General features: G+C 35.1%; 2 protein-coding genes across 6 annotated transcripts in view; one reads left to right on the top strand and one right to left on the bottom strand.

Annotated features, from left to right (window-relative positions):
- Positions 1-18,324, top strand: part of SESN1 (sestrin 1) — a 116,509-nt gene extending 98,185 nt beyond the window's left edge. For all 5 annotated transcript variants that reach the window (XM_003986439.6, XM_019831057.3, XM_003986438.5 and 2 more), the window contains exons 2-10: positions 3,350-3,415; positions 4,195-4,395; positions 5,023-5,205; positions 7,169-7,411; positions 10,994-11,141; positions 12,855-12,967; positions 15,007-15,197; positions 16,444-16,588; positions 17,143-18,324. In XM_003986439.6, coding sequence (XP_003986488.1) covers positions 3,350-3,415; positions 4,195-4,395; positions 5,023-5,205; positions 7,169-7,411; positions 10,994-11,141; positions 12,855-12,967; positions 15,007-15,197; positions 16,444-16,588; positions 17,143-17,229 — 1,377 coding nt within the window. In that variant the 3' untranslated portion in view covers positions 17,230-18,324. The remainder of the gene's footprint in view (positions 1-3,349; positions 3,416-4,194; positions 4,396-5,022; positions 5,206-7,168; positions 7,412-10,993; positions 11,142-12,854; positions 12,968-15,006; positions 15,198-16,443; positions 16,589-17,142) is intronic.
- Positions 18,325-18,377: 53 nt separating this feature from the next.
- ARMC2 (armadillo repeat containing 2) overlaps positions 18,378-26,218 on the bottom strand; it is a 128,881-nt gene continuing 121,040 nt past the window's right edge. The window contains exon 18 of the mRNA XM_045058609.1: positions 18,378-19,228. Coding sequence (XP_044914544.1) covers positions 19,143-19,228 — 86 coding nt within the window. The 3' untranslated portion in view covers positions 18,378-19,142. The remainder of the gene's footprint in view (positions 19,229-26,218) is intronic.

Genomic DNA, 26,218 nt, shown 5'->3' with positions numbered 1-26,218 from the left:
ATGTGAGCTGGGTACAATTCTGTTTTATCCGGAACTAGACTTAGGTAAAATAATGAAATTGGAACCTTGAATGTCAGAGACTTCTTTCCACTCCTTTCCTTTCTTCAGTTTATCTTCTCTTCCATCTCCAGTTTTCTTGCCAGACTGGTACCTCATCAGGGAATTAATGTAACCTCAACAATAAGAGATTATTAGCATAATTGGTCTATAATCCATTCCCAAGAATGTTTACTTTTAGTTAACATCCTGCTTTAAAACACATAGTTTTTCACTCTGAAAGAATATTTGTCTAAAGGAACTGTGAAGGAAGGTTTTGCCCACTGAAGGGAAGGAATAGGGGAGACAGTGATACAAGTATAACCATTAAATTTGGCTGTAGGGGTAGACTTTCAAAGACTTGAAAAGTATATAGGACCATTGGGAAAGGTCTTTGCTGTACTTATAGGAAAATACTCCATTCTGAAACACTGATAACCACTTTCTTTGAATTCTAAACTATTGTTTTATGATAGTTCAGTATGTAAAGTATATATTTGGTATAGAAACAAAACCAAAATAATATAATTCAACCTCTTTGTTTTGAGGTCCATGTGCTATCAGTCTTGTTATTAAAAATATGTATATGCCACCCACATGTTGCTAATTTAGTTAAAGTCCTATAAATGGAATTGCTAAGTTTTTTTTTCTCTCCTTACAGATAGTAACAAAATATATGCATCTTAGGCACTTTGCTCTCCCCTACCTCACCCCCCTGATGCACACTCAATATATATCTTGGGGGTCTTTTAAAGCCAACTCATACAGAATTGCTTCATTCTCCTTGTAAGGACTGCATGTAATTCTAGTCTGTGGTCATACTACATTAAAACAGTCCTGTTGATGAGAGCTCCGGTTGTTTTATATTTTGTACTATTACAAACAATGTTGCAGTGATTATCCTTTTACCTATGGCAGGTCTGTGAGTACAGGTCAGCATTTAAAATGAAATTGTTGACTCAAAGAATTTGTGACTTTTTCATTTCAATCATTATTACAAACTACCCTCTCTATAAGTTGTAGTGATTTACACTTCTTATGTATTCCTTGATCTTACTTCCTCACACTTCACAACACTCCCATGAGAAATGTATAAGTAACGAATATTTATCCACCTCCTCTTCAGCACAGCCTACTATTAAACTTTTGATCTTCAGCAATCTTTTAGGTGAAAAATAGTATCTCAGTGTAGCTAACTTAAAGTTTTATTGTGAGGTTGACCATTTTTCAGCCATTTCTTTGAACTGTCCGTGTCCTTTGTACATTTTTCTATCAGGTTGTTGTAGGTTTTCTTACTGATTTGTAGGAGTTTTCATGTACTCAAGAAATTTAGCCCCTTTGATATAGAAACTGCAAATATATTTCCCGATTTTCTGTTTGCTTTTGACTTTTTTATGTTTATTTTTCCCATGTGAAAGTTTTTATTTTTATGTCATCAGATTTACTAGTTTTCTATTTTACGACTTCTGGGTTTTATGACATTCTTAGGCCTAACTTCATTCCATAAGTGTTTTCTTCCAGCACTTATGTTTTTTGGTTTGGGGTGTTTGTTTGTTTGTTTGTTTGTTTTTAATACTTACCTCTAATTTAAGTATGATTTATGGTTCTAGCTTTACTTTTTTCTGAGTGGCTATCTAGTTGTATCAAGATCATTTGTTGAATAATCCATTTCTCCTCCATCTGAAATACTACATTTTAACACAGTACAGTCTCAAGAGTAGTAGTGTCTCTCGGGTATAGAAAGAGTGATAAACTCTTGAAATGGGCATTTTCCTAAAATGCATTTTATTTAAATAATATAGTGAAGAAATGAAGAGGGGTAAATATTGAATGTAACCTTAACATTTTGCCCAATATTTCTTGATATCTATGTAATTGGATCAGAAATTCAGCAGTTAGAAAGGCTAATAGAGTCATTGTTTTATATAAATGGCTGCATTTGTGTTAAGATGATGTATTGAATAGAAGGAATGTGGAGGTTTTTTTCTTGCATTTATTACGGGCTAATAAAATTAAGACATGCCTGTGGCCAGACCAGTGAATTGAGTGCCTCCTCTAGTGAAGGGTATAGTTAGAGCATTGCTGTGTTCAGTGTAAGTGTATTGGCAGGTGTATTTGAATCGACATCTTAAGTTATCCCAATAAAGATTTTCTTCAGTTTTGTCCTGCCTGCTTAATTTTTAAAAATCCACTCTGCTCAAAAGGTTTTCATTCACTTGGACCAGATTTTTTGAATTGCTGCCACATATCCTTCTCTGTCTGCAAACCACCCCCCCCCCTTTTTTTTTTTTCTTTAAAAGGAACATCCTGAAGGACTTTTGGAAGCAGTAGAGGGTACAAATAATATTTGTATGTAGTTATATAAGCAAGGGTTTAATATTTAGATGTGTAAACTTCAGGAATTTGGGGGGGATTTTTTTGTTGTTGTTGTTTTTAGAAACCAGATTGATAGGACATGAGCCTTAAAAAAAAAGTTATTATTTTAGTTTTGTTTCTCTAATCACACAGTATTGGGGAAAAGATGGACCTTTAATACGTACTTGTCACTTTTTGTTAACCACACTACCCTGTCACATCAAATATAGGTTTCTAGTAGACTCTCAAGTACAGGGTTCTAGATTTACTATGTCAAAGGGCAGAAAACCTTTATTTGTTAATCAGTTGGGCTTCTCTAAAATATAAGCAAAATTGATAACATACTATAAATAAAAGATTTAAAGCAAACTCACAAAGTTAGTTTCTCGAAGATTGTTTTACTCAGCCACAGAGAAAACATGCCCTGCAGTACTTTCTTTTATGGATTTAAGTAACTACTTTTTATTTTTCATAGTATTTCTTCTCCTATTGTGAAGTGTTATTGTAGATGTAATAATAATTAACACTCCTTTCAACTGAAGACATCTAGGCAGAGGTTAGTGAGTTTTCATTTCCTGACAAGATACACAGGGGTTCATGTTTTGGTTGGTTGAGTTTTGGATGTACAAACACATTGGTCTTATTTTGTATCAGTGACAGTCCACAGGGTTGGTTGCTATGTGCTGAACTTTCTGTTCTAGACTTTCTGCCAAGTACTTTATGCAAAACTCTGGTTTTAGTGAAACAGGTTTTATTGTTTTTAGTCTGTGTCGTATTATAAGCTCTTGTCAGCCATATGATGCAAACAGAGGAGTTGGTATGTATATATGGCCATGAAAACAAACCACTAAAACAAGCCTGTCTCTGTTCAACTGGTTGTTTTTCCTCCCATTCCTGTAGCCTCAGTTCATGTTGTTTACTGCTGAGAGGCCTGAGATGGTGTAATTTTCTTTTCTAGGAACTTGGAATTAGAATTCCTCGACCACTAGGACACGGACCAAGCAGATTCATCCCAGAAAAGGAGGTATGTTGTTTGTGAAAGTACATAGTGAACTGTATGCTTTTAAGGAAAAGCTTTCATGACCCACATCTTGGCATCTGAACAACCGTTGGACAACAACATGTTTTACGCAGAGTTGATCGCAGTTAATCATCATGCTTTGGCAGTGAATCTGTGGGATTAGAAAGCTGTTATAGTCATGTTGATTTCTAGTATTTCATGATGCTTTTCTAACACCCATATTTAATCTAGGAAAGGCAAGACTTGTTTTTGACCAATAATACTCCATCTCTTTATATTTAGATGTTTAGTTAAGTGCATGCTCGTAAGCTGAGTTACTTGGTCTTGACCATCTCCACAGGCTGGTGTCAATGCTAGATTGGATGTTTAATTCTAAATATGTAAAACTCCTATGCTTTAGATCTCCTTAAATTTTGGTTCTCCTTAAATTGAGACTAGGCATTATAAGGAAAGGGTAAAGTCTTTAGAGTCCGTTTGCAAGCTCTGCAAATTTGATAATCTAAATCTGCTTCTTTATCTGGATTCTGGCCAAGTCTGCAAGCAGCCTATCTAGGTGGCCTTTAATGTTCGGCCTTTGTTGTTTATCTACTACCTACTACATAATATTCAACTGTTTATTCTTCTGTCTTGCTGCTAGTTGAGTTAAAGTTTCAGAATTATAACCTTTCTCTCAAGCCAAATTTAACCTGCTTGTAGATGACACTTAAAAAAAATACGTATGCACTGCATTCTAACACCAATTTACAATTTATGTAACCATGGTTTTCCTCTCTTTCATACAGATTCTCCAAGTGGGAAGTGAAGACGCACAGATGCATGCTTTATTTGCAGATTCTTTTGCTGCTTTGGGTCGTTTGGATAACATTACATTAGTGATGGTTTTTCACCCACAGTATCTAGAAAGTTTCCTAAAGACTCAACACTATCTACTGCAAATGGATGGGCCATTGCCCCTACATTATCGGCACTACATTGGAATAATGGTTTGTAAACGTTAAATGAAAAATTCCTTCTGCCTCCTTTATTAATCGTTTTAAGAGATGGTTAATGCTTTAAACACAGGGATGAATACTTATATTCTGACTTCTAATTGGATTCCTGTTAGGTAGTATGTGGTTTTCCTCTTACTAAATAAGTATACTCTCAGATGTATCTGTAAAAAGAAACGAGTGTTTATACATTATTAAGAACCATTTTCCATTAAATGAGAATAAAGAAGAACACAGGATCTATTCCACTGTTACAAATAGTTCACATTGACAGAAGTGGTACTACTCCTGTTCGATTTGTAAATTATACTCCATTATTTTATGGTTGGCACCTTAATTGAAGTTTGTTAATCTGAGGATCTGAAAGCTATATAAATACAATTCCTAAGGCTCAAATACTTTTATCAGCTATTCAGTTTGTTTTTGGGATATTTCTGAGGTCTTTCTATGGTGTGTGTGATTTTTTTTAATGTTTATATGAAACTGCATTTCTGTGGTTTATGAAAAATTTGCAAACGGACTAATCAAACACTTGCTGTTTTACCCATTATAAAGGAAAAATATTCATAGTTTAAAATTTTAATATTTATAGTTAGATTGATCTTTTTGTTTTCTCTTAAGGCTGCAGCCAGACATCAGTGTTCCTACTTAGTGAACCTCCATGTAAATGATTTCCTTCATGTTGGTGGAGACCCCAAATGGCTTAATGGTTTAGAGAATGCTCCTCAAAAACTACAAAATTTAGGAGAACTTAATAAAGTGTTAGCCCATAGACCTTGGCTTATTACCAAAGAACATATTGAGGTAAGTAGAAGTGTAATGTATCTAAGGTGTCACTTAAAAAAAGATTTTTTTAAAATAGACTTTAATCTTTAGAGCAATTTTAGGTTTACAGAAAAATGGCACAGAATATTCTCATATTCTACCCTCCTGAGACTCCCCCGAAGTCTCTTTTATTAACATCTAGCATTAGTATGATAACATTTGCTATAATTAAAGAATCAATATTGATCAATTAGCTATTAACTAAAATCTGGGGCTTACCTTATGGTTCACTCTTTGTGTTGTATAGTTCTATGGGTTTTGACAAATGTTAATGTCATCTATCCACCATTACACTATCATACAAAGTCGTTTCACTGCTCTAAAAATCCTGTGGGCTCCACCTATTCATCTCCCTCCCCTTTTCCCTGAAACCCTGCAACTACTGATGTTTTTACTGTCTATAGTTTTGCCTTTTCCAGAATGTTACATAGTTGGAATCATACAGTATGTCATCTTTTCAGACGAGCTTCTTTTACTTATCAGTATGCATTTACGGTTCCTCCATGCATTTCCCATGGAAAATTTATTTTATTTATTACTGAATAATAATACACCAGTGTATGGAGTTACCATAGTTTGTTTGAAAGCCATCTTGGGTTACTTCTGGTTTTGAGCAGTTACAATATAGCTGCTATAAACATTCACATGCAGGGGTTTTTTGGTGAACATAAGTTTTCAAAACAGGTAAATAATTAGGAATGTGATTGTTGGATTGCATGGTAAGCCTGTGTTTAGCTTTGTAAGAAACTGGGAAAAGGTCTTCCAAAGTGACTGTACCAGTTTGCATTCCCAGAAGCAGTGGATGAGCATTCCTATTTCTCCATATCCTCACCAGCACTTGGTGTATCAGTGTTTTGGATTTTAGCCATTCTGATAGGTGTAAAGTGGCATCTTGTGTATCTTTTTAAAATGCCATTTAAATTAGTGCCTTCTGGTTCTAGGTAGATTGACATTCTCCAAAAGTATCTACCATGCAGTAGAAATACAACATATTTTTGGGCTATCTTTCTATTTCATAAAACATTTTCAATACTATTATATAATTGAAGCATCTTATTAAGATATAAGATCTGAAATTGATTAATGTAGTATCTATTATATTGTCTGGTAATGCAAAATTACACAGGATTATAAAACAAATAATGAAGCAGAAGGGATATGATATGCAAGACTTTGAAGAATCATAGACTTTACCTTGAACATAATTTTTTAAATAATTATAATTTGATGATTTAGGAATATGCAGAGTCAAGTTCAAACTACTGCCTTTAAAATTCCTTGAGACAGTTTGATAATAAAGAAAAACACAGGCATATTTTATACAGTAGCTTCCACTTTAAATACAGATTTATTACATTTAGATTGAGACTTTGAACTAACAGTGAAAGCATTCAGAATCCGGCATCTGAAATATGGCAACTGCTTTTAAACAAAAAGCATTCTATTACATTTTATAATCAGGATTTCAGAAAATCAAAATAATAATGAATATGTCATTATCAGGTTATGTTAAGCTCTGTTTGTAAATACATAATTCATAAAAAATTATATTAGCAAACTCTGGGTTATGTGTCTCAAATTATAATTGTACCCTAGGTTTTATACAGTGACTACTCCTGTTTTTAAGTTTATTTATTTATTTTGAGAGAGAGCACATGCGTACACCTGCACACATGAGCAGGGGAGGGGCAGGGAGAGAACCTCAAGCAGGCTCAATGCTGCAGGCTCAACACTGTTAGCTCAGAGCCTGATGTGGGGCTCAAACCCATGAACCGTGAGATCATGACTTACGCCAAAATCAAGAGTCAGATGGATGCCTAACCTACTGAGCTACCCAGGTGCCTCCTAATCCTGTTTTAAATAGATTAAATACCAAGATGAACTATTTACTTTTACCAACACCATAACCAGTGTAAAAATATGTTCTTTTTTTTTTCTTAAGGGACTTTTAAAAGCTGAAGAGCACAGCTGGTCCCTTGCAGAACTGGTACATGCAGTGGTTCTCCTCACACACTATCATTCTCTTGCCTCATTCACATTTGGCTGTGGAATCAGTCCAGAAATTCATTGTGATGGTGGCCACACATTCAGACCTCCTTCTGTTAGTAACTACTGCATCTGTGACATTACAAATGGCAATCACAGTGTGGATGAGATGCAGGTCAACTCAGCAGGAAATGTTTCAGTAAGTATCTATTATTTGTTACAGGATTATCTTAAGACTAATCATAATGATTGCTGCTATATTATTTTTTCATGTGACTTCTTAGAAAACCTACCCTGTTAAGCCCCTCTACCTGTTCATTCAGCAAGTATTTACTGACTGCCTATAAATGCTCAGCAGTTTAGTGCTAAGGGACATATAAAATTATAAGACCCTTTAGGAGGTTACACTCAAGTGTAATTTTAGGATCAGGAGCCACCAGCATATGCCCCATGAGAGCCAGCTAGTATTGAATGGGTGCTGCAGTGAGATGAGGGGAGGCTGAGACCATGCAAGTTAGTGGTGGAGACTCCCTGATGCTGATCACATTCTTTACCTCTCTTTTGCATAAAAGAAGCAGGCTGGTTTCTTAATTATCTTTTAGAAGAGTTAATCAGCCTTTATCTAGAAATTTCTCCTTTTAAAATTCTTTTTCATGTTTAACTTGGCACAAATATATATATAAGTGAAAGTAAATTTATTAAAATGTTTTCTATTCCTTCTCTGGGTTTTATATTTTCTCAATTTTGTTATTCCCTTGAAACAGATTAGAACAAGTTGAATGTTCTATAAGCAGATTTTAATTCCTGAATACAATGAGTCAAAATCCCCTTTGCATTCTTTTGCTATAGTGAAAAGATTTCCAAAGAGAAATCACAGAAACAACATCACAGTCTTCTGAATACTTTGCATGCATACATTTTCTCGGTTATATTATTCCTTTGAAACAGATTTGAACAGGTCGAATTACCTTTAATGTATATATTTGACTATGGGCAGGTTACCTCCCTGAGCCTCTGTTCTTTCATGTCTAAATAGAGGTCAGACGTAAGGTTATTTGAGGTTTAAATGAAATGTCTCTAAAGAAATAAAAGGCCTAGTACAGCTGGTATTATTTATCAGGTGCTAAATAAAAAGTAGCATTTACATATGGTGAGATTAGCACATGAAGGAAAATAATTTTCCCAGGATTGATCACTTGTGAGCTGATCACAAGGCCCAAGACCATCAGTTTCACCCTGTTGAGCCACCTGGATTAATGTTACAGGCTGTAATATTGGCCACTGATCATTTATTAAAACTTATTTGAGATGGTCTAAGGGAAAATATATGTATTAGTTGTTAGGATGCTTGGAGTTGGATTGTGGTCCTTCCCCACCTTTGATTTAGGACAAGGCTAAAGAAAATAATGGGGTTGGGGGTAGTCTTACAGTGCCTTTGGAAGGGCCAGAACTTGCCTTAAATCTTCCTCAACCACATAAGTATTTCATGTATTAGTGCTTGAGAGAATTTGAATGTAGGATGGGTTCAACTACACAAAAGGAAAAGATATTTAACCACTTCTTTTTAATATGAAGTGAAGAGGCCACCTCTTAGTGTTAAAATGGCATGTAGTACATGAACACGCCTTCTTTCATTACAGAAAATTCCAAAATTTGTACTTTTTGTGTGGGAGTGTGGAAAGGCAAGAATGCTTTCCTGAACAACGGATGAATTAGCAGTAGCTTTAGTTTGTTTGTACGTAGGTACAGTTGGAGCACTAGGTATGTATGTACTCTGGACTACTTAGAAGTAGGTTTTTGAATGTAACAAGTCAGCTTGAGTTGTAATATATTTTGGGAAATCAGTTCAGTACACATTGTGACTGTAAACATTGTACTGTAAATGTTCTGTAGTTTTTCCCTAATAAAATTTTTGGGGTAAAGGGTAAAAAAAAAAATAGCACAAGGCTAAAAAAAGTACTTGATTGTTTCTAGTTATTCCTCTGTTACATGAGGTTAGTAGTAAAATAATAGAAATTTTAAATTTCTCTACTAGTCCCTGAGTTTGCTATTTAAAAGGTTTATGGCCCACACTGAGGGCACTTGTCAGTGAGCTAATATAGTTTATTCTTCAGGTACGTATCAGATGTCTGACTCAGTTCAATTCAGATACAAGTGGTTAAAAAACCAAAAGAATTTCCTCATACAATATTAACATTTTAATATCAAAATTAAATGCCTTTTTTTTTACACTAACAACTTTAATAGATTTTTTTAAGGAGCAAAAGAAATGTATTTTATTTCCTTTACTTCTTCACTTTAAATCAATCAAGAATTGTCTTTCATAAGAATACTTAAAATTTGGGCTGTTTTAGGAGAAGGTAGCTACACAGAACAGGTAGTATAATGAAGGATAATGTGAGTTGACAAAAACCTTAATATATATATATATATTTTTTTGGTAAACCTTGGGTCATTCTTTTCAGCCCTTTATTTGGCCACCGACTCTCTCTTAGGAGTAATTAAGGAGAACTATGTACCAGAAGAACCTTTAATACATCATAGAAACACTTTCTATCATGAAATTGTGACAGGAAGTACTCACTATAGGGTGCTTCGGTATAACTGTTAGGATCATATGAAAATATAAAGCACCAGTAGTATAGATTTTTTGTTTCTTAATGTAGAATTATCCTTACAAGCTTTCTGCAACAAATATTTTGCAAATATCTACTATGTGCCAGGTATTATGCTGGGCTCTGAATATATACTCGTAAATTAGACAGGTCCCCTGTCTTTATGAAGGTTTGGTTTGAGGGAGGCAGGCATTAAACCAGTATCATGCAGTAACTATTACAAATTGTATCTGGTGCTCTGAAGGAATGAGCAGAATGCTGTGTGAGAATAATTAGGGTGGCAAGGTTTGGGATGGGGGGACAGGACAGGAAAAGCAAGTAAGCTGACATGAGTAGGACCAATGAGTGTAAAACAGGAAAAGAGTATAAGAGTAGGGGAAGAACATTCGTAGCAAAAGATATGTATAATGAGGAAAACATTAATTTTGTGTTTGAACACTGAGATTTGAAATTGGAAGATTTCTTACTATTTTATAAGATAAATTCCACAGATTTGATCCCAGTTCCATAGTAAGGATGCAGCAGGGTATTGTTTGGCTAGTTCAAGTCCACTGGCCAGTCCTCCTGCATCTGTCAGACCTATTAATACAGATGTCACTGCTCTAGTCATCCCAGCAAGTGACAGCTGCCAACCCCATTTGCAGAGGTCATGTGGAGAATTCCAGCTCTGTAAGGACACATTTCATTCTTAATTGGTAAATTTGAGCTGATTACTATAATTTGAAGATGATAGACACGTGTTGACAATGTGCCCAAATGTGCATAGTTGAAGCAAAACCACTTAAACTTTGTATCTTATTTAAGCCATTGTAAGTTGATGATTAGTGTTAAATTTTAATTCTTAAAACTTAGCATTAACAGTAATGACATTATTACTAATTTTTTAAGGTAAAAATATTGTGTTCTTAAAAAACTTATTTTAAAATCTGTAGACCCCCCCAAAAAAAAAACAAAAAAAAAAAACAAAAAAAAATAATAAAATCTGTAGACCTGTATGTGTACACCAAAATATTTTCATTTTTTTATTCATTCATGTACATTAAAATTATAAGATCTATTTTTCCTATATTCTGTTGTCTCATAAGAATTTGTATCTTAATAAAAGAAAAATTTTAAATTTCATCCTTTGTCTGAAATATACAACATTAATTATATTTTCTCTTCAGGTAAGTGATTCGTTCTTTGAGGTCGAAGCCCTCATGGAAAAGATGAGGCAGTTACAGGAATGTCGAGATGAAGAAGAGGCAAGTCAGGAAGAGATGGCTTCACGTTTTGAAATAGAAAAAAGAGAGAGCATGTTTGTCTTCTCTTCAGGTAAAAGCAATCATTACATAGTCAAAAAAATTTCTATTGCTTACAAAAAAGATCCCCACTTTTTTTAATGTTTGTTTATTTTTGAGAAAGAGAATCCCAAGCAGGCTTCACGCTATCAGCACAAAGCCCAACTTGGGGCTTGATCTCAGGAACCATGGGATCATGACCTGAGCCAAACTTGAGTCAGATGCTTAACAGAGTGAGCCACCCAGGTGGGGGTGAGAATTTAGATAAGTTTTTATTTATTTATTTATTTATTTACTTTTATCTTTTAATTTTTATTAGAGAATTTAAATAATAGTTTTAAAACATAAATCCAAATATGTTTTTCCTTTTAGATAAGCTATTATTGCATAGGTGTTCCTACCTATAAATAAAGCAGGCAACCTAGAAAAAGAAGTTATAGTATAAATAGCACTAGACTAAAAGAGGACATTTGATTTGGTTTTTATACTAAAATCACTGCTAATAAACTTTGTGAATGTAAGGCACTTAACATATGAATGCTCTCTTTTTTCTCTTCTTTAAAATTAGGATATTGGGGGTGCCTGGGTAGCTCAGTTGGTTAAGCGTTTGACTCTTGAGTTTGGCTCAAGTCATGATCTCACAATTTGTGAGATCAAGCCCCAAGTCAGGCTCTGCACAGCCTGCTGAGGATTCTCTCTCTCCCTTTCTCTCTGCCCCTCTCCCATTCACATACTCTCTATAAATAAATAAACATTAAAGATATTAAATAAAATTAGGAAATTTTATAAGCCCTGAGATTACTTTTTAGCTTTAAAATAAAATGATTTGTGAAATGATTTGTCAGTTGTTAGACAGCTGATGACAAATGTAAATTCTTTATGTTTGGCCTTTATATACAGGCTATACAATTTAATATATAAATCAGGTAATTTACAGGAAATGTATTTTGATAACAGAGCGAAAGAGTGTATGTGTTAAATACCAAGTTTCCTAATAGCAAACAAAAAAATCACATTTTTTCTTAAAGTTTATTTTGAGAAAGCAGGAGAGAGATCCCAAGCAGGCTCCTTGCTGTCAGCACAGAGCCTAGTTTCACAAACTGTGAGATCATGACCTGAGCCAAAATCAGGAGTCAGATGCTTAACTGACTGAGCCACCGAGGCGCCCCAGAAAAAATCAAATTTGTATAAATGAAGGTTGGATGTTATCTTGTTTCTCCTTGAGAAAAAGTTTTTGTTTCTATTTACTTCAAACGAACATGAAAGCAATCCAGAAAGGCTTTAGAGCATTTCAGGAAACACTGTAAAAATGATTCACCATTGCAGTATTGTTTCTAGGACCCTTTGAGGTGTTAGATCATATTATATATTGTAGGACATTAATATTTAACCAGAAATCATTCAAGTGCTAAAGTATAGAGCATAGATGATTTATCACCATAAAGATTATCCAAAAGGGTGTTCAGACTTTGAGTACATGCTTTTAAGTAGAACTGGGAACACAGAGGGTATAGGAAAGAGAAAAATGCAAGGCATAAAAAATTCAACCATGAATATTTTTATAACAGAATCTAATTACATTCCATTTATTGGTAAGTAAGCTACTTTATGGTTTTAAGACTTAAGTTGGTTACTCACTGTCAGAGGGCTATCCTGTTTTTACTTATTATAGGTAAAATGAATTTTAACTAGCATTCTGTTTTTGAAAAGCTTTAAGTGGCTTTTTTTTTTTTTTTAATTATTTCAGATGATGAAGAAGTTACACCAGCAAGAGATGTATCTCGTCACTTTGAGGATACTAGTTACGGCTATAAGGATTTCTCTAGACACGGGATGCATGTTCCAACATTTCGAGTACAGGTAAAATTGCACATGACTAGTTAGAAATAGTTCCGTCTGACTTAAAATAAGAAAAAGCCCCCTGGATTTGAGAATTCTAGAATGTTAAAGAAGTAACTTTTATCAGGCAATTCCTTTAAATATATTTATTTTATGGTTGAAGTTCATAAATCAGATATCAAAACACGTTCACCCATAAAACTAAATTACAGTAATGGGTTAGGTTCCCAGATGGTGTGCCAAAACTCAAGTTCATAATATATCTAAACAATGAATAATACTAGCATTTATAGCATTGGTTTTTCTCCTCCTCTCCTATTGAGCCCCAGCATTAAAGTGAGGCCCTGATATGCACCAGGCCTGAGTAACAAGAGAAATGTCCCCAGCATCCCAAGCATTATGTAAAAGTGAGTAGAGGGAAAGAGGATGAAAAATTCAAAAGTAAAAGATGTGCTTTATTTATTTTTTTAAGGAGAGTAAGCTTTTGCTTGGTTTGTTTTCTTTATAACTTGGATGAGTTCTTACAGATAGCACAGACAATAAACCATGACAATTACAGTATCCTAATTCCCTGTGAAATATGTACTGAATGTTATTTGGAGCAATGAACATTTTTGAGGGTTTTAAATTAAACTTTGAGAGGAGTCACATAAATAGTGATGTGGGGAGTAGAATTATTTTTGGTAGACCCAGTTTCTTTAGCTCCAAAATCATGAACTCTGAAATATACATTAAAACTTCCTCTGTATAATTCTGTATCTATTGAGTCTATGGAAACTTAGGAACCTAGTGGTCCTCTAGGATACTACTAGGCTCCTCCTTTGTTCTTGCTTGGTAGGAGGCACTATGCTAAAAGTGCGTTGCAAATATATCTCAGGAGCAACAGTAGCTATATTCTCTGTTTCCACAGTAAAAGTTAAGAATCATCAGTTAATCAATTATTGATTGATTAATTCATCAATTTATTCTGTTCTTTAAGCTTTGTAAGACTGCTCTCAATCCAGTCCATTAATAGAAACATCAGCATAACTGTATTTCTTAAATAGCCTATTGTATAAAAATTTAGGTAAATATTTAATTCAGATGAGTTGTTATTCCCAACTTCCTCAGTTATTGTGAGGGTCCAGTGTTAATAACTATTTTATCAAAATTATGAAAATTTGGGAACTAGAAAATTGTGTTTCTTTGCTCAAGGGATGAAGATGTTTAAAGGGACAAAAATTAGGCACAAGGAAGAGTTACAGAATATTTCTACTTGATAGTATAATTGTGTCATGAAATACAATAATTAGAATTGAAGACATGTGGGTTGGAAATGTTATGGCATGAGTTAGGATTTGAGAGATTTGCATGGTCCAAAAGCATGGGCATTGTAAAGCAGAGGAGACTATAAGCAATAATTGAGCTTAGATTGAGGGAAGCAATCATAAAGAAATTGGCTGGGCTGCTGAGTGCTTCAAGCAAAGGATTCCTACTTCTGATTACTGTGAAGCTAGTTTAAAATCGGTCAGGTTTGTAGGTTTTAACCAGAGTAATAACATGTCAAAGAGGTGTTTCAGGAAAGTAAATATGAGAGCAACGTAGAAGTAGCATAGGGGCTTATTTTGCTTGAGGTAGAAAGAAAGGAAGCAGGGAGATTTAGTGTAAGAAAACTAATTAGGAGATTCAGTTAATTATGCTAAGAATTAGGAGGTAGGAGGAAAAGGAATGAGTGATGGTTGTATTGAATTAAAAATTTACAAACTTTGAGGACCATTTAAATAGCTGCAGCAATGGAAAGGGAGAGAGGACTTCCAAGATGGGTCCTCTCTGGATGCTGAGTGAGGAGACGGTGAGAGAGAGAGAGAGACCTGAAAATGGGTGGCCTGTGTTTAGGAGAGAAGAATTCCACTGGTTTTTAAGCTCACTGAATTACAAAAGGTTTGCATGCTGTAGAGAACATACTAGAAAGGCAGTGGATTCCAACTGCCAGTAATCTCACCTAGGTCTACTGCTTTGCCATATGAACTATACTTGGCCACATTTTAATTATTCACATTTGTTCTGTTCTCTGTATTTAGGACTATTGCTGGGAAGACCATGGTTATTCTTTGGTAAATCGCCTTTATCCAGATGTGGGACAGTTGATTGATGAAAAATTTCACATTGCTTACAATCTTACTTATAATACAATGGCAATGCACAAAGATGTTGATACCTCAATGCTTAGACGGGCTATTTGGAACTATATTCACTGCATGTTTGGAATAAGGTTAGTTTGTTTTCTTATGCTTACAAAGAAATAGTTTCCTTTGAGCTAAATTATTCAAGTGCTTGGAACATATATACACAAAGATGCACTATATATATGTATATATATTACATATATGTATAATATAATATTCATAAACCATCCCTTCCCCAATAGCTTATTTTTATGCCACTTATGAGTCAAAGAACCAATTTAATGCAGCTTGGTTTATTTCCTCTCTCCTAGCTAGGCAGAAGGGAAAGTTAGGGACACTGCCTCTGGCCCATAGAGGAAAAGTTTGTCACCAGACATCTTTGATATCTTTTCTCTTTGTATCATCTCCTGTCATCTTGGATCTAAGTACCCTTATAGTGCCCTCCTGGCTATTCTCAAGCTCCTTCTGAAGAGTACCTGCTCCCATGATACTTCATCAAAATGCAAAACTTCCATGTCCTGTTAGGTATTCAGCCATATTATGTTATACAGGAAATGCAGCCATTATATACCACCTTCTAACAGATGTACATAAACACTATGCTATAGGGTTTTCTGATTATTTCAGCTGTAAAATCAGGTTTTCTCTTGCTATTCATTTTATCAGTGACTGGACTATTAGCTTCCAGAATAGTAGTAGAACCAGCTTTGCAAGAGCTGAAACACAAGAGACTTAAGTCCCTAGATGTTCTAGAAACTATAACTCAGTGGAGCAGAGCAGACACTTGTGACTGTAACCATCTTGGCTTAAAGCAGAACAGCTTATCCTAAGTGTAGACACTGTGAGGCTGACTATAAATCATCCTTCCCTCTGGAATAATCATCTGCCAATCCCCCACCATTTTTTTCCTCATCTGATCCCAGAAACTCCTGGAAACATGGGGAAAAAAATATATTGTTTTCATTTACACAAGTGGATTATGATCTATATATCATGCAGTAGTAACCAGAAATATTAATTTGTGGACTTCTTAATTTTAACAATACTCAAATTGTTTCCACAATTTCCTCAGTGTGATTGCTTCTTTGATCATAAATATATACTGTTGCTTGGGTACTGGCAAATTTTCTATTCATCTCCCTAACTTCTGTTTCTTATCCCCTTTATATTCACTCATTCACCTCCAATTAAACATTATAAAGCAGTTGTTTTTGAGAGATAGCTGCCTACACAGGGAGGGAAGAAGAATACAGCATTTATTAATGTCCATACTTTCAAAAGAAATCAAACTATAAATTGAAAATATATAATTCTCACTTTATCTTTTAACAGATATGATGACTATGACTATGGTGAAATTAACCAGTTATTGGATCGTAGCTTTAAAGTTTATATCAAGACTGTTGTTTGCACTCCCGAAAAGGTTACCAAAAGAATGTATGATAGCTTCTGGAGGCAGTTTAAGCACTCTGAGAAGGTATGTACCTATTGTGGTTTGCCCTGTAACTTAGCAGTGATTCTTACTCTCCTTCATCTAATCTAATGACTCTCAAATCTTTTCCAACCAAGAGAAGAACATTCCAGCACAGCTGTCTCTGGTGTCCCTTGAAAGGGAATCTCATTGTAGTGCTAGAGTAAAAGAATAAAGACAGGGCATCCAGGGCCCCACTTCAGAAGTGCTGGCGTGGCTGTCACTGCTTGGGAGAATTGTTTATAGATATAAATGGTCTGGTCGTTGAACCATCTTGGTTATTAAACTATTAAGTGATGATTTGGCAGGGGAGGTTGGTATTCTAATAAAGCAATGTCTAGATTTTCTGAAATATAACAAACCTCTAAGAAGAGATGTAATCAAATATAAGCTCCGTATCTATCCAAAAAGAGCATCAGATGGCTTTCATTTTGAGACAAATTCAAGACTTCTAAGTTATTCAGTGGCACACAGAAAATGTACTTATTTTGGGGGGATACTAGCACTGAAAAGCTGGGAATGCTTACAACTGTACCTTAAATAATGTGTTTTATATTCAGGTTCATGTTAATCTGCTTCTTATAGAAGCTAGGATGCAAGCAGAACTCCTCTACGCTCTGAGAGCCATTACCCGCTATATGACCTGATGCCTTTCCTCCATTAAAGATAATGGAATGATCAGCAGATATAGTCTACAAGGGGAAGGTACTAAGCCCCAGGACCAATGGTAGATAAAAGAATTCAGAAATCCATTGTGCCATGATTCCTTTAGTTTCTGCTATGTTACTGTGGAAATACCACTGCTGGCACGAGCAGTGAATGCTTGGCAGCTTCAAGTGTAGAGCTGTGAAGAAGGGCTGCCATTCACAGTATTCACAGTATTTTGCTTTTTGACAGTACAAGATGCTGTATAACTGTTTTAATACAGCAAATAGTAACTCTCCAAATCCTGTTGCTTTTATGTTAAATAAGATAACAAGAATTGGAGCATGCGAAGAATGGGAGTTGGATAATGACATAAGCTTTTTATACGTAAAGAATTTTATTTAGATCCTGGTGCTGCTATTTCTGCTGGTGGAATGAATAGAGTGGCTGTTCCAGTTAAGCTATTAGTAATAAAAGTGAACACTGCTACTATCTGAGCCTACATACATAATTTGCGTGGTTTCAAATTAAACTTGCATATGTGTTAATTTTTTTTGCATCTAAAAAAGCCTAGAATTATTACAGCTCGGCAAAGACCATTTCGATGGTAACAGTTCATTTCTTTCATTATAGTTTTTTTTTTTAATTCAGCTATTGGATGACATTAAATTACAGTGGCATTCTTAAAGATTTTCTTCAAAAAGCAATCTTAAATGAAAGTGTATAAATTATAAGAAAAGCTAGCTATCTTTTGATATGCTGTTTCCCAAGATTCTCTGACACTGGAGGGCAGCTGTCTTGTGCAGTATTTTGTTTCCAGCACTGAAGTTGTGGGAAATGTTGCTGTAGACTGCTGCGCAGTCCCAGGTGCATTCTGCCCCTCTGCTCCTGCCCACCTCGTGGTCCCCACTTTAAAGATTGTGCAGCTCTTTAAAAATAAAGCTGGAAAATATTTTTAGTCAGGTTATCAAATTTGATTTACAAAAATGCTAACTTTGGGAAAAAATGTATTAAGTACTTTGTATTCTGGAAGTGTGAATTGCTTTTGAAGTCTGTCAGTATTATTGGTATTTTTCAATAAATCATTTTTTCTCCAATTTTATGTGCTGTCTCAATCTCATGAAAAATTATGACTTCACAATTACCATTCTGAAGTTCCGTTTACTTTTAATAGCCAAGCAGATTCACAAATAATGCTGTAATCAGATGAGAGACTATTAAATGGCAAACTCTCAATGCCATTTTAAAGGTTACAAAGAGTGGACTTTCATAATCTCATGTAAGACTTTTATGGCCCCATGCCTTGTCCCTTTTGAATGGAGATGTTTTAGAGTTCAAATAAGAATCATTAGAAACAGGGGCACCTGGCTCAGTTGGTGTATGTAACATGCAGCTCTTGATCTCAGGTCCAGGCCCCACACTGGGTGTACAGATTACTTAAAATCCTTTTTAAAAAAATTATAAACAAGGACTAGAGTGACAACAGGACAGAAAATGGCACTGTCAAGTAGAAATAGCTCTAGTTTTAGAACTGAGGGTTGTTGGGTGGAGGGACAGGCTAAATGGACAAGGGACATAAAGGAGGACACTTGTTGAACACTGGATATTATATGTAAGTGATGAATCATTAAATTCTGTTACTGAAATCAAAAAAAAAGGGGGGGGAGGTGCTAACATCTTGTTTGATGGTAATAAACACACGTTATTGCTTGAAAGGCCCTGCAAGTAGCATAGGTGGATTTAGCAAATTGTGACTTTGTCTTTACAATAAAGATTTGCCACCAAATATTTTATAGTACATATACATAGCTACAGTTTAAATCCTGGAACTTTAATTTGTAGTACGTTTTAATTTTAACATATTTATAAACAATTTTATAGTCTTTTAATCTATATATCATTGCATTTAGTAGACTTATAAGCTTAATTTACCGTTACTGGTTAGGAATGCATATTTAACTTCTTCAGGTGAATATTGATATGCTTTTACTTCAGAGGACACTAAAAAAAAAAAATGTAGCAGGTAATAAAAATATTCATGTCCAGCAAGGGAAAAATGTAGATTTAATCAAATCTGTTATAATGTTACTCATCAAAACATTTTAGCTCAGTCTAGTACCTAGTAATTTATAATGTGTGGGTGAGAGTAGGGAGGCAAAATGGTTCCTACCTTCAAAGTTCTATATCGTGGTGAGAAGACAAGACTATTAAGTTTCTTTAAATATAAAATATATTGATAATAAGTCCGTTTCTTTTTTAAATATTTTTGAGAGGGCAGAGAGAGGGAGACACAGAATCCTAAGCAGGCTCCAGGCTCTGTCAGCACAGGGCCTGATGTGGATCTCAAACTCATGAACCGCAAGATCATGACCTGAACCAAAGTTGAACACCCAACTTATTGAGCCACCCAGGCACCCCACATAAGTCCATTTCTAATTAGCTTACAATAATATATACATGGTCCTACACATTGAATTTACATCATGCCTTTGCCCTTTTCTGTCTACTGTAGAGTTATAGCAATACAGGTGAACCCAAGTTTACATACACTGTACATAGTTAAAATTTTATTCATTTTGCTTAGTTCTTTGTACTTCTTTAGAAGATCAGGGCACCTGGGTGGCTCAGTTGGTTAAGCATCTGACTCTTGATTTCAGCTCAGGTCATGATATTGTGGTGATGTTAAGCTCTACAACTTCCTCATAAAGTCACAACTTTCAAGGGCAGAAGACACAGCTGACTTTCTTGACACATAGACACAGGCAAGACAAAATGAGGAGACAGAGAAATTTATCCCAAATGAAAGAACAAGCCAGGACCACAGTCAGAGATCTAAGCAAAACAGATACAAGTAACATGCCTTGTAGAGAATTTAACTTAATGGGCATAAGTATACTCACTGGACTTGAGAAAAGAGTAGAAGACATGAATGAAACTCTTAACACAGATAAGGAAAAACATAGCAAAGATAAAGGGCACAAGAAACAAAATAAGAAACACACTTGAGGTAATGAACAGCAGGATGGAAGAAGCAGAGAAACGAATTAATGACATAGAAGACAGAGTAATGGGAACCTAAACAAAAGAGAGATAAAAGAATTATGCAAAACAAGAACAGGGAACTCAGTGATTGGACCAAATATAGCAACATTCATATTATAGAAGTTCCAGAAGAAGAGAGAGAAAAGGGGACAGAAAATTTATTTGAAGAAATAATAGCTGAAATTTTCCCTAAACTAAGTAAGGAAACAGATACCCAGATCCAGGAAGCATACAGTACCCACAACAAATCGACAAAAGCAGACCCACCAAGACATAATTAAATTTGCAAAATACAGCATTTAAAGAAAGTTTTTTTAAATTTAACACTTATTTTTGAGAGGGAGAGAGAGGGACAGAGTGTGAGCAGGGGAGGAGGAGAGAAAGAGGGAGAGACAGAATCTGAAGCAGGCTCTAGGCTCTGAGCTATCAGCACAGAGCCCAATGTGGGGCTCAAACTCATGGACCATGAGATCATGACCTGAGCTGAAGTCAGCTGTTTAACCAACTGAGCCACCCAGACATCCCAATAAAGAAAGAAAATTTTAAAGAAACAAAAGAAATCACTAACTTACAAGGGAAAACCCGTAAGGCTACCAGATTTTTTTTTTTTTAAACCAGGAGATTTTTCAACAGAAACTTTGTAAGCCAGAGGGAGTAGCATGGTATATTCAAAGTGCTAAATGGGAAAAATCTACAGCCAAGAATACTGTATCCAGCAAGGCTGTTATTCAGTATAGAAGGAAACATAAAAAGTTACCCAAACAAAAACTAAAGAAACTTCATGGCAACTAAACCAGCTCTACAAGAAATATTAAAAGGGACTCTTTGGAAGAGAGAGACAAGGGGCACCTGGGTAGCTTAGTCGTTTGAGCATCTGACTCTTGATTTTGGCTCAGGTCATGATCCCAGGGTGGTGGAACTGAACTCTACATCAGGCTCTATGCTCCGGATAGAGCCTGCTTAAGATATTCTCTCTCTCTCTCTCTCTCTCTCTCTCTCTCTCTCTCGCCTGCTTAAGATATTCTCTCTCTCTCTCTCTCTCTCTCTCTCTCCTTCTGCCCCTCCCCACCACTTTTGGGCTCTTTCAAAAAAAAAAAAAGGGAGGGACAAAAAGTGACAGTGTAGAGGTGGGAAACACAAAAGCCATAAAAATGAATATTTCTGTAAAAAAATCAGTCAAGGAACTAATGAAAAAAGGATATAACATATACTTAAAACATGGGGAGGAGAAAAGAATGAGTTCAAATGACCATCAACTTAATATAGACTGCTATATGCAGAAGAAGTTATATACAAACCCAATGGTAACTATGTATCAAAAAATACTAATATGCAAAGAAAAAGGATGAAGAAATCCAAATATATCACTAAGGAAAAGCAGCAAAACATGAAAGGGAGAAAGACAAGAAAGGATCAGAGAAATTTTCAGAAGCAACCACAAAACAAGTAATGAAATGACAACAAATACATCAATAAATCAGTAGTTACTTTGAATGTAAATAAACAGTCCAATCAAAAGACACAGGATGACAGAATGGATAAAGGAAAAAAAAAGGCCCATCTATATGCTACATACAAGGGACTCATTTTAAACCTAAAGACACCTGCATACTGAAAGGATAGAGAAACATCTATCATGCCAAAGGATGCCAAAAGAAAGCTGGATAGCAATTCTTATATCCAACAAAGTAGATTTTGTTTTAAAACAAAGACTGTAACAGGGGTGCCTGGGTGGCTCAGTTAAGTGTCCAACTTTGGCTCAGGTCATGATCTCACAGCTTATGGGTCCAAGCCTCACATCAGGCTCTGTGCTGACAGTTCAGAGCCTGGAGTCTGCTTTGGGTTCTGTGTCTCCTTCTCTCTCTGCCCCTCCCTGGCTCACACTCTGTCTCTGTCTCTCAAAAAATAAATAAATGTTAAAAAAATTTTAGTAAAAATAAAACTAACAAAAGACAAAGAAGGACACTATATATCAATAAAGGGGGCAATCCAACAAGATGACATAACAATTGTAAATATTTATGCACCCAATATAGGAGTGCCCAAATACGTAACACAGTTAATAAAAAACATAAAGGAACTAATCAATAGTAACACAATAGTAGGGGACTTTAACATCCCACATACAACAATGGACAGATCTAAACAGAAACTCAACAAGGAAATAATGGCTTTGAATGACACACTGGAACAAATGGAGTTAACAGATATTTTCAGAACATTCCATCCTAAAACAGAATACACGTTCTTTTCAAGCACACATGGAACATTCTCCAGAATAGATCACACGTTAGCCCACAAAACAAACCTGAACAAATTTCAAGATTGAAAATTTTTTCTGACCACAACACTATGACACTAGAAATCAATCACAAGAAAAAATTGAGAAAGAACACACACGGAGGTTAAATAACATGCTACCAAACTATGAATGGGTCAACCAGGAAATAAAAGACAAAATGAAAAAGTACATGGAAACAAATGAAAATGAAAACACAATGGTCCAAAACCTCTGAGATGCAGCAAAAGAAGTTTTTAAAGGAAGACTATAGCAATACAGGCCTACCTCAAGAAACAAGAAAAATCTCAAATAAACAACCTAACCTTGCACCTAAAGGAGCTAGAAAAAGAACAAAACATAAAACCAGGGGCGCCTGGGTGGCTCAGTTGGTTAAGCATCCAACTTTGGCTCCAGTCATGACCTCACAGTTCATGGGTTCAAGCCCCTCGTTGGGCTCTGTGCTGACATCTCAAAGCCTGGAACCTGCTTCGGATTCTGTTGTCTCCCTTTCTCTCTGCTCCTCTCCCACTCATGCTCGGTCTCAAAAATAAAACATTAAAAAAAATTAAAAAATAACATATAACCAGCAGAATGAAAAAATAAAAATAGAGCAGCAATTGATGATATAAAAGCTAAAAAAACAATAGAACAATCAATGAAACCAGGAGATGATTCTTTGAAAAAAAAACAATAAAATTGATAAACTTCTGGCCAGACTTAGCAAGAAAAAAGAGAAAGGACCCAAATAAAATCACAAACGAGAAAGGAGAAATAACACCACAGAAATACAATAACATCATAAGAGAATATTATGAAAAACTATGTGTCAACAAATGGGACAAACTGGAAAAAAATTGATAAATTCCTAGTAACATACAAACTACCAAACTGAAACAGAAAGAAATAGAAAATTTGAACAGACTGATAATCAGCAAAGAAATTGAATCAGTAATCAAAAAATAACCAAAAACAAAAGTCCAGGACCAGACAGCTTTACAGATGAATTCTACCAAACAGAAGAGTTAATATCTGTTCTGTTCAACCTATTCCATAGTCTTAGAAAAGAAAGGAAAACTTCCAAATTCATTCTATGAGGTCAACATTACCCTAATACCAAAACCCGATAATGACACCGCAAAAAACCAGAACTACAGGCCAATATCTCTGATGAACATAGATGCAAAAATCCTCAACAAAATACTAACAAACCCAGTCCAATAACACATTTAAAAAATAATTCACCACAATCAAGTGGGATTTATTCCTGGGTTGCAAAGATGATTCAATATTTGCAAATTAATGCAATATATCACATCAATAATGGAAAAGATAAGATCCACATGATCATTTCAACAAACGCAGGAAAAACATTTTTACAAGGTGCAACATCCTTTCATGATAAAAACCCTCAACAAAGTAGGTTTAAAGGGAATATATCTCAATAAAGGCCATCCATGAAAAACCCACAGCTAACATCATCCTCAGTGGGGAAAAACTGAGAGGCACCTGGGTGGTTCAGTTAAACGTCCAACTCTTGATTTCAGCCTAGGTCATGATTCCAGGGTCATAGGATCAAGCCCTGCATCAGGCTCCATGCTGTCAGCACAAGAATCCTACTTAGGATTGTCTCCCTTTCTCTCTGCTCCACCCCTCTCTCAAAAATAAACTTTTTAAAAAATGAGGAAAAACTGAGAGCCTTTTCCGTAAGGTCAAGAACAAGACAAGGATGTCCACTGTCACCACTTCATTCAACATAGTATTGAAGTATTAGCCACAGCAAACAGACAACAAAAGAAGTAAAAGACATCCAAATTGGTAAGGAAAAGTACAATTTTCACTATTTGTAGATGACATGATACTAATATAGAAAACCCAAAAGACTCCACCAAAAAATTGCTAGAACTGATGAATTCAGTAAAGTTGCAGGATACGAAATCAACCAACAGAAATCTATCATATTTCTATACAACAATAACAAAGCAGCAGAAAGAGAGATTAAGAAAACAATCCCATTTACAATTACACCAAAAATAATAAGATACCTAGGAATAAATCTAAACAAAGAGGTCAAAGACTTGTACTCTACAAACCATAAAACACTGATTAAAGAAATTGAACATAACACAAAGAAATGGGAAGACATTCCATGCTCATGGATTGGAAGAATATTGTTAAAATATCTATATTGTTAAGTATTGTTAAAATGTCTATACTACCCAAAGTAATCTACAGATTTAATGTAATCCCTATCAAAATACTAACAGCATTTTTATAGTACTAGAACAAACAATCCTAAAATTTGTATGGAACCACAAAAGACCGCAAATAGCCAAAGCAATCTTGAAAAAGAAGAGCAAAGCTGGTGGCAAATACAGTGCACAAAAATAGACAAATAGATCAATGGAACAGGCCAGAAAATCCAGAAATAAACCCACAATTATATGGTCAATTAAATCTTCGACAAAGCAGGAAAGAATATCCAATGGGAAAAAGGTGGTCTCTTCAACAAATGGTGTTGGAAAAACTGGACAGCAGTATGCAAAAGAATGACACTGAACCACTTTCTTACACCATACACAAAAATAAATTCAAAATGGATTAAAGACCTAAATGTGAGACAGGAAACCATTAAAATCCTAGAGAAAGAACACAGGTAGTAACTTCTTTGATGTTAGATGTAGCAACTTCTTTTTGGTACATCTCCTGAGGCAAGGGAAACAAAAGCAAAAATAAACTATTGGGATTATATCAAAATAAAAAGCTTCTGCACAGCAAAGGTAACAATCAACAAAACTAAAAGGCAAACTACAGAATGGGAAAATACATTTGCAAATGACATATCTGATAAAGGGGTTAGTATCCAAAATATATAAAGTACTTATACAACTCAACACCCAGAAAACAAATAATCCTACTTAAAAATAGGCAGAAAACATGAACAGATAGTTCTCCAAAGACATCCAGATGGCCACATGAAGAAGTGCTCATCATCACTTATCATCAGGGAAATGGAATCAAAACTACAAAGAGATATCACCTCACATCTGTCAGAATAGTTAAAATCAACAACATAAAAAAAATAACAGGTGTTGGTGAGGATGTGGAGAAAGGGGAACACTCTTACACTGTCGGTGGGAATGCAAGCTGGTGCAGTCACTCGAGGAAACAGTATGGAGTCTTCTCAAGAAGTTAAAAATAGAACTACCCTACAATCCAGCAATCATACTACTGGGTATTTACCCCAAGAACACAAAAACACTAATTCAAAGGAATACATACACTGCTATATTTATAGCAGCATTATTTATAATAGCCAAATTAGGGAAAGAGCCCAAATGTCCACTGGCTGATGAGTGGATAAAGATGTGGTGTGTGTGTGTACATATATATGTATATACACATATACATATACATATATATATATATACACATATACATATACATATATATATATATACATACACATTATACACACACACACACACACACACACACACACACACAATGTAATATTACTCGGCCATTAAAAAGAATGAAATCTTGACATTTGCATCAACATGGATGGACCTAGAGAGTATAATGCTGAGTGCAATAAGTCAGTTCACAGAAAGAAAAATACAATTTCACTCATGTGGAATTTAAGAAATGAAACAAGCAAAGAGAAAAAG

The sequence above is a fragment of the Felis catus genome, chromosome B2 (genome assembly GCF_018350175.1).
Source record: "Felis catus isolate Fca126 chromosome B2, F.catus_Fca126_mat1.0, whole genome shotgun sequence".
Taxonomy (NCBI): domain Eukaryota; kingdom Metazoa; phylum Chordata; class Mammalia; order Carnivora; family Felidae; genus Felis; species Felis catus.
Note: the sequence above shows the minus strand (reverse complement) of the source record. Positions and strands in the feature narration are given on the sequence as shown.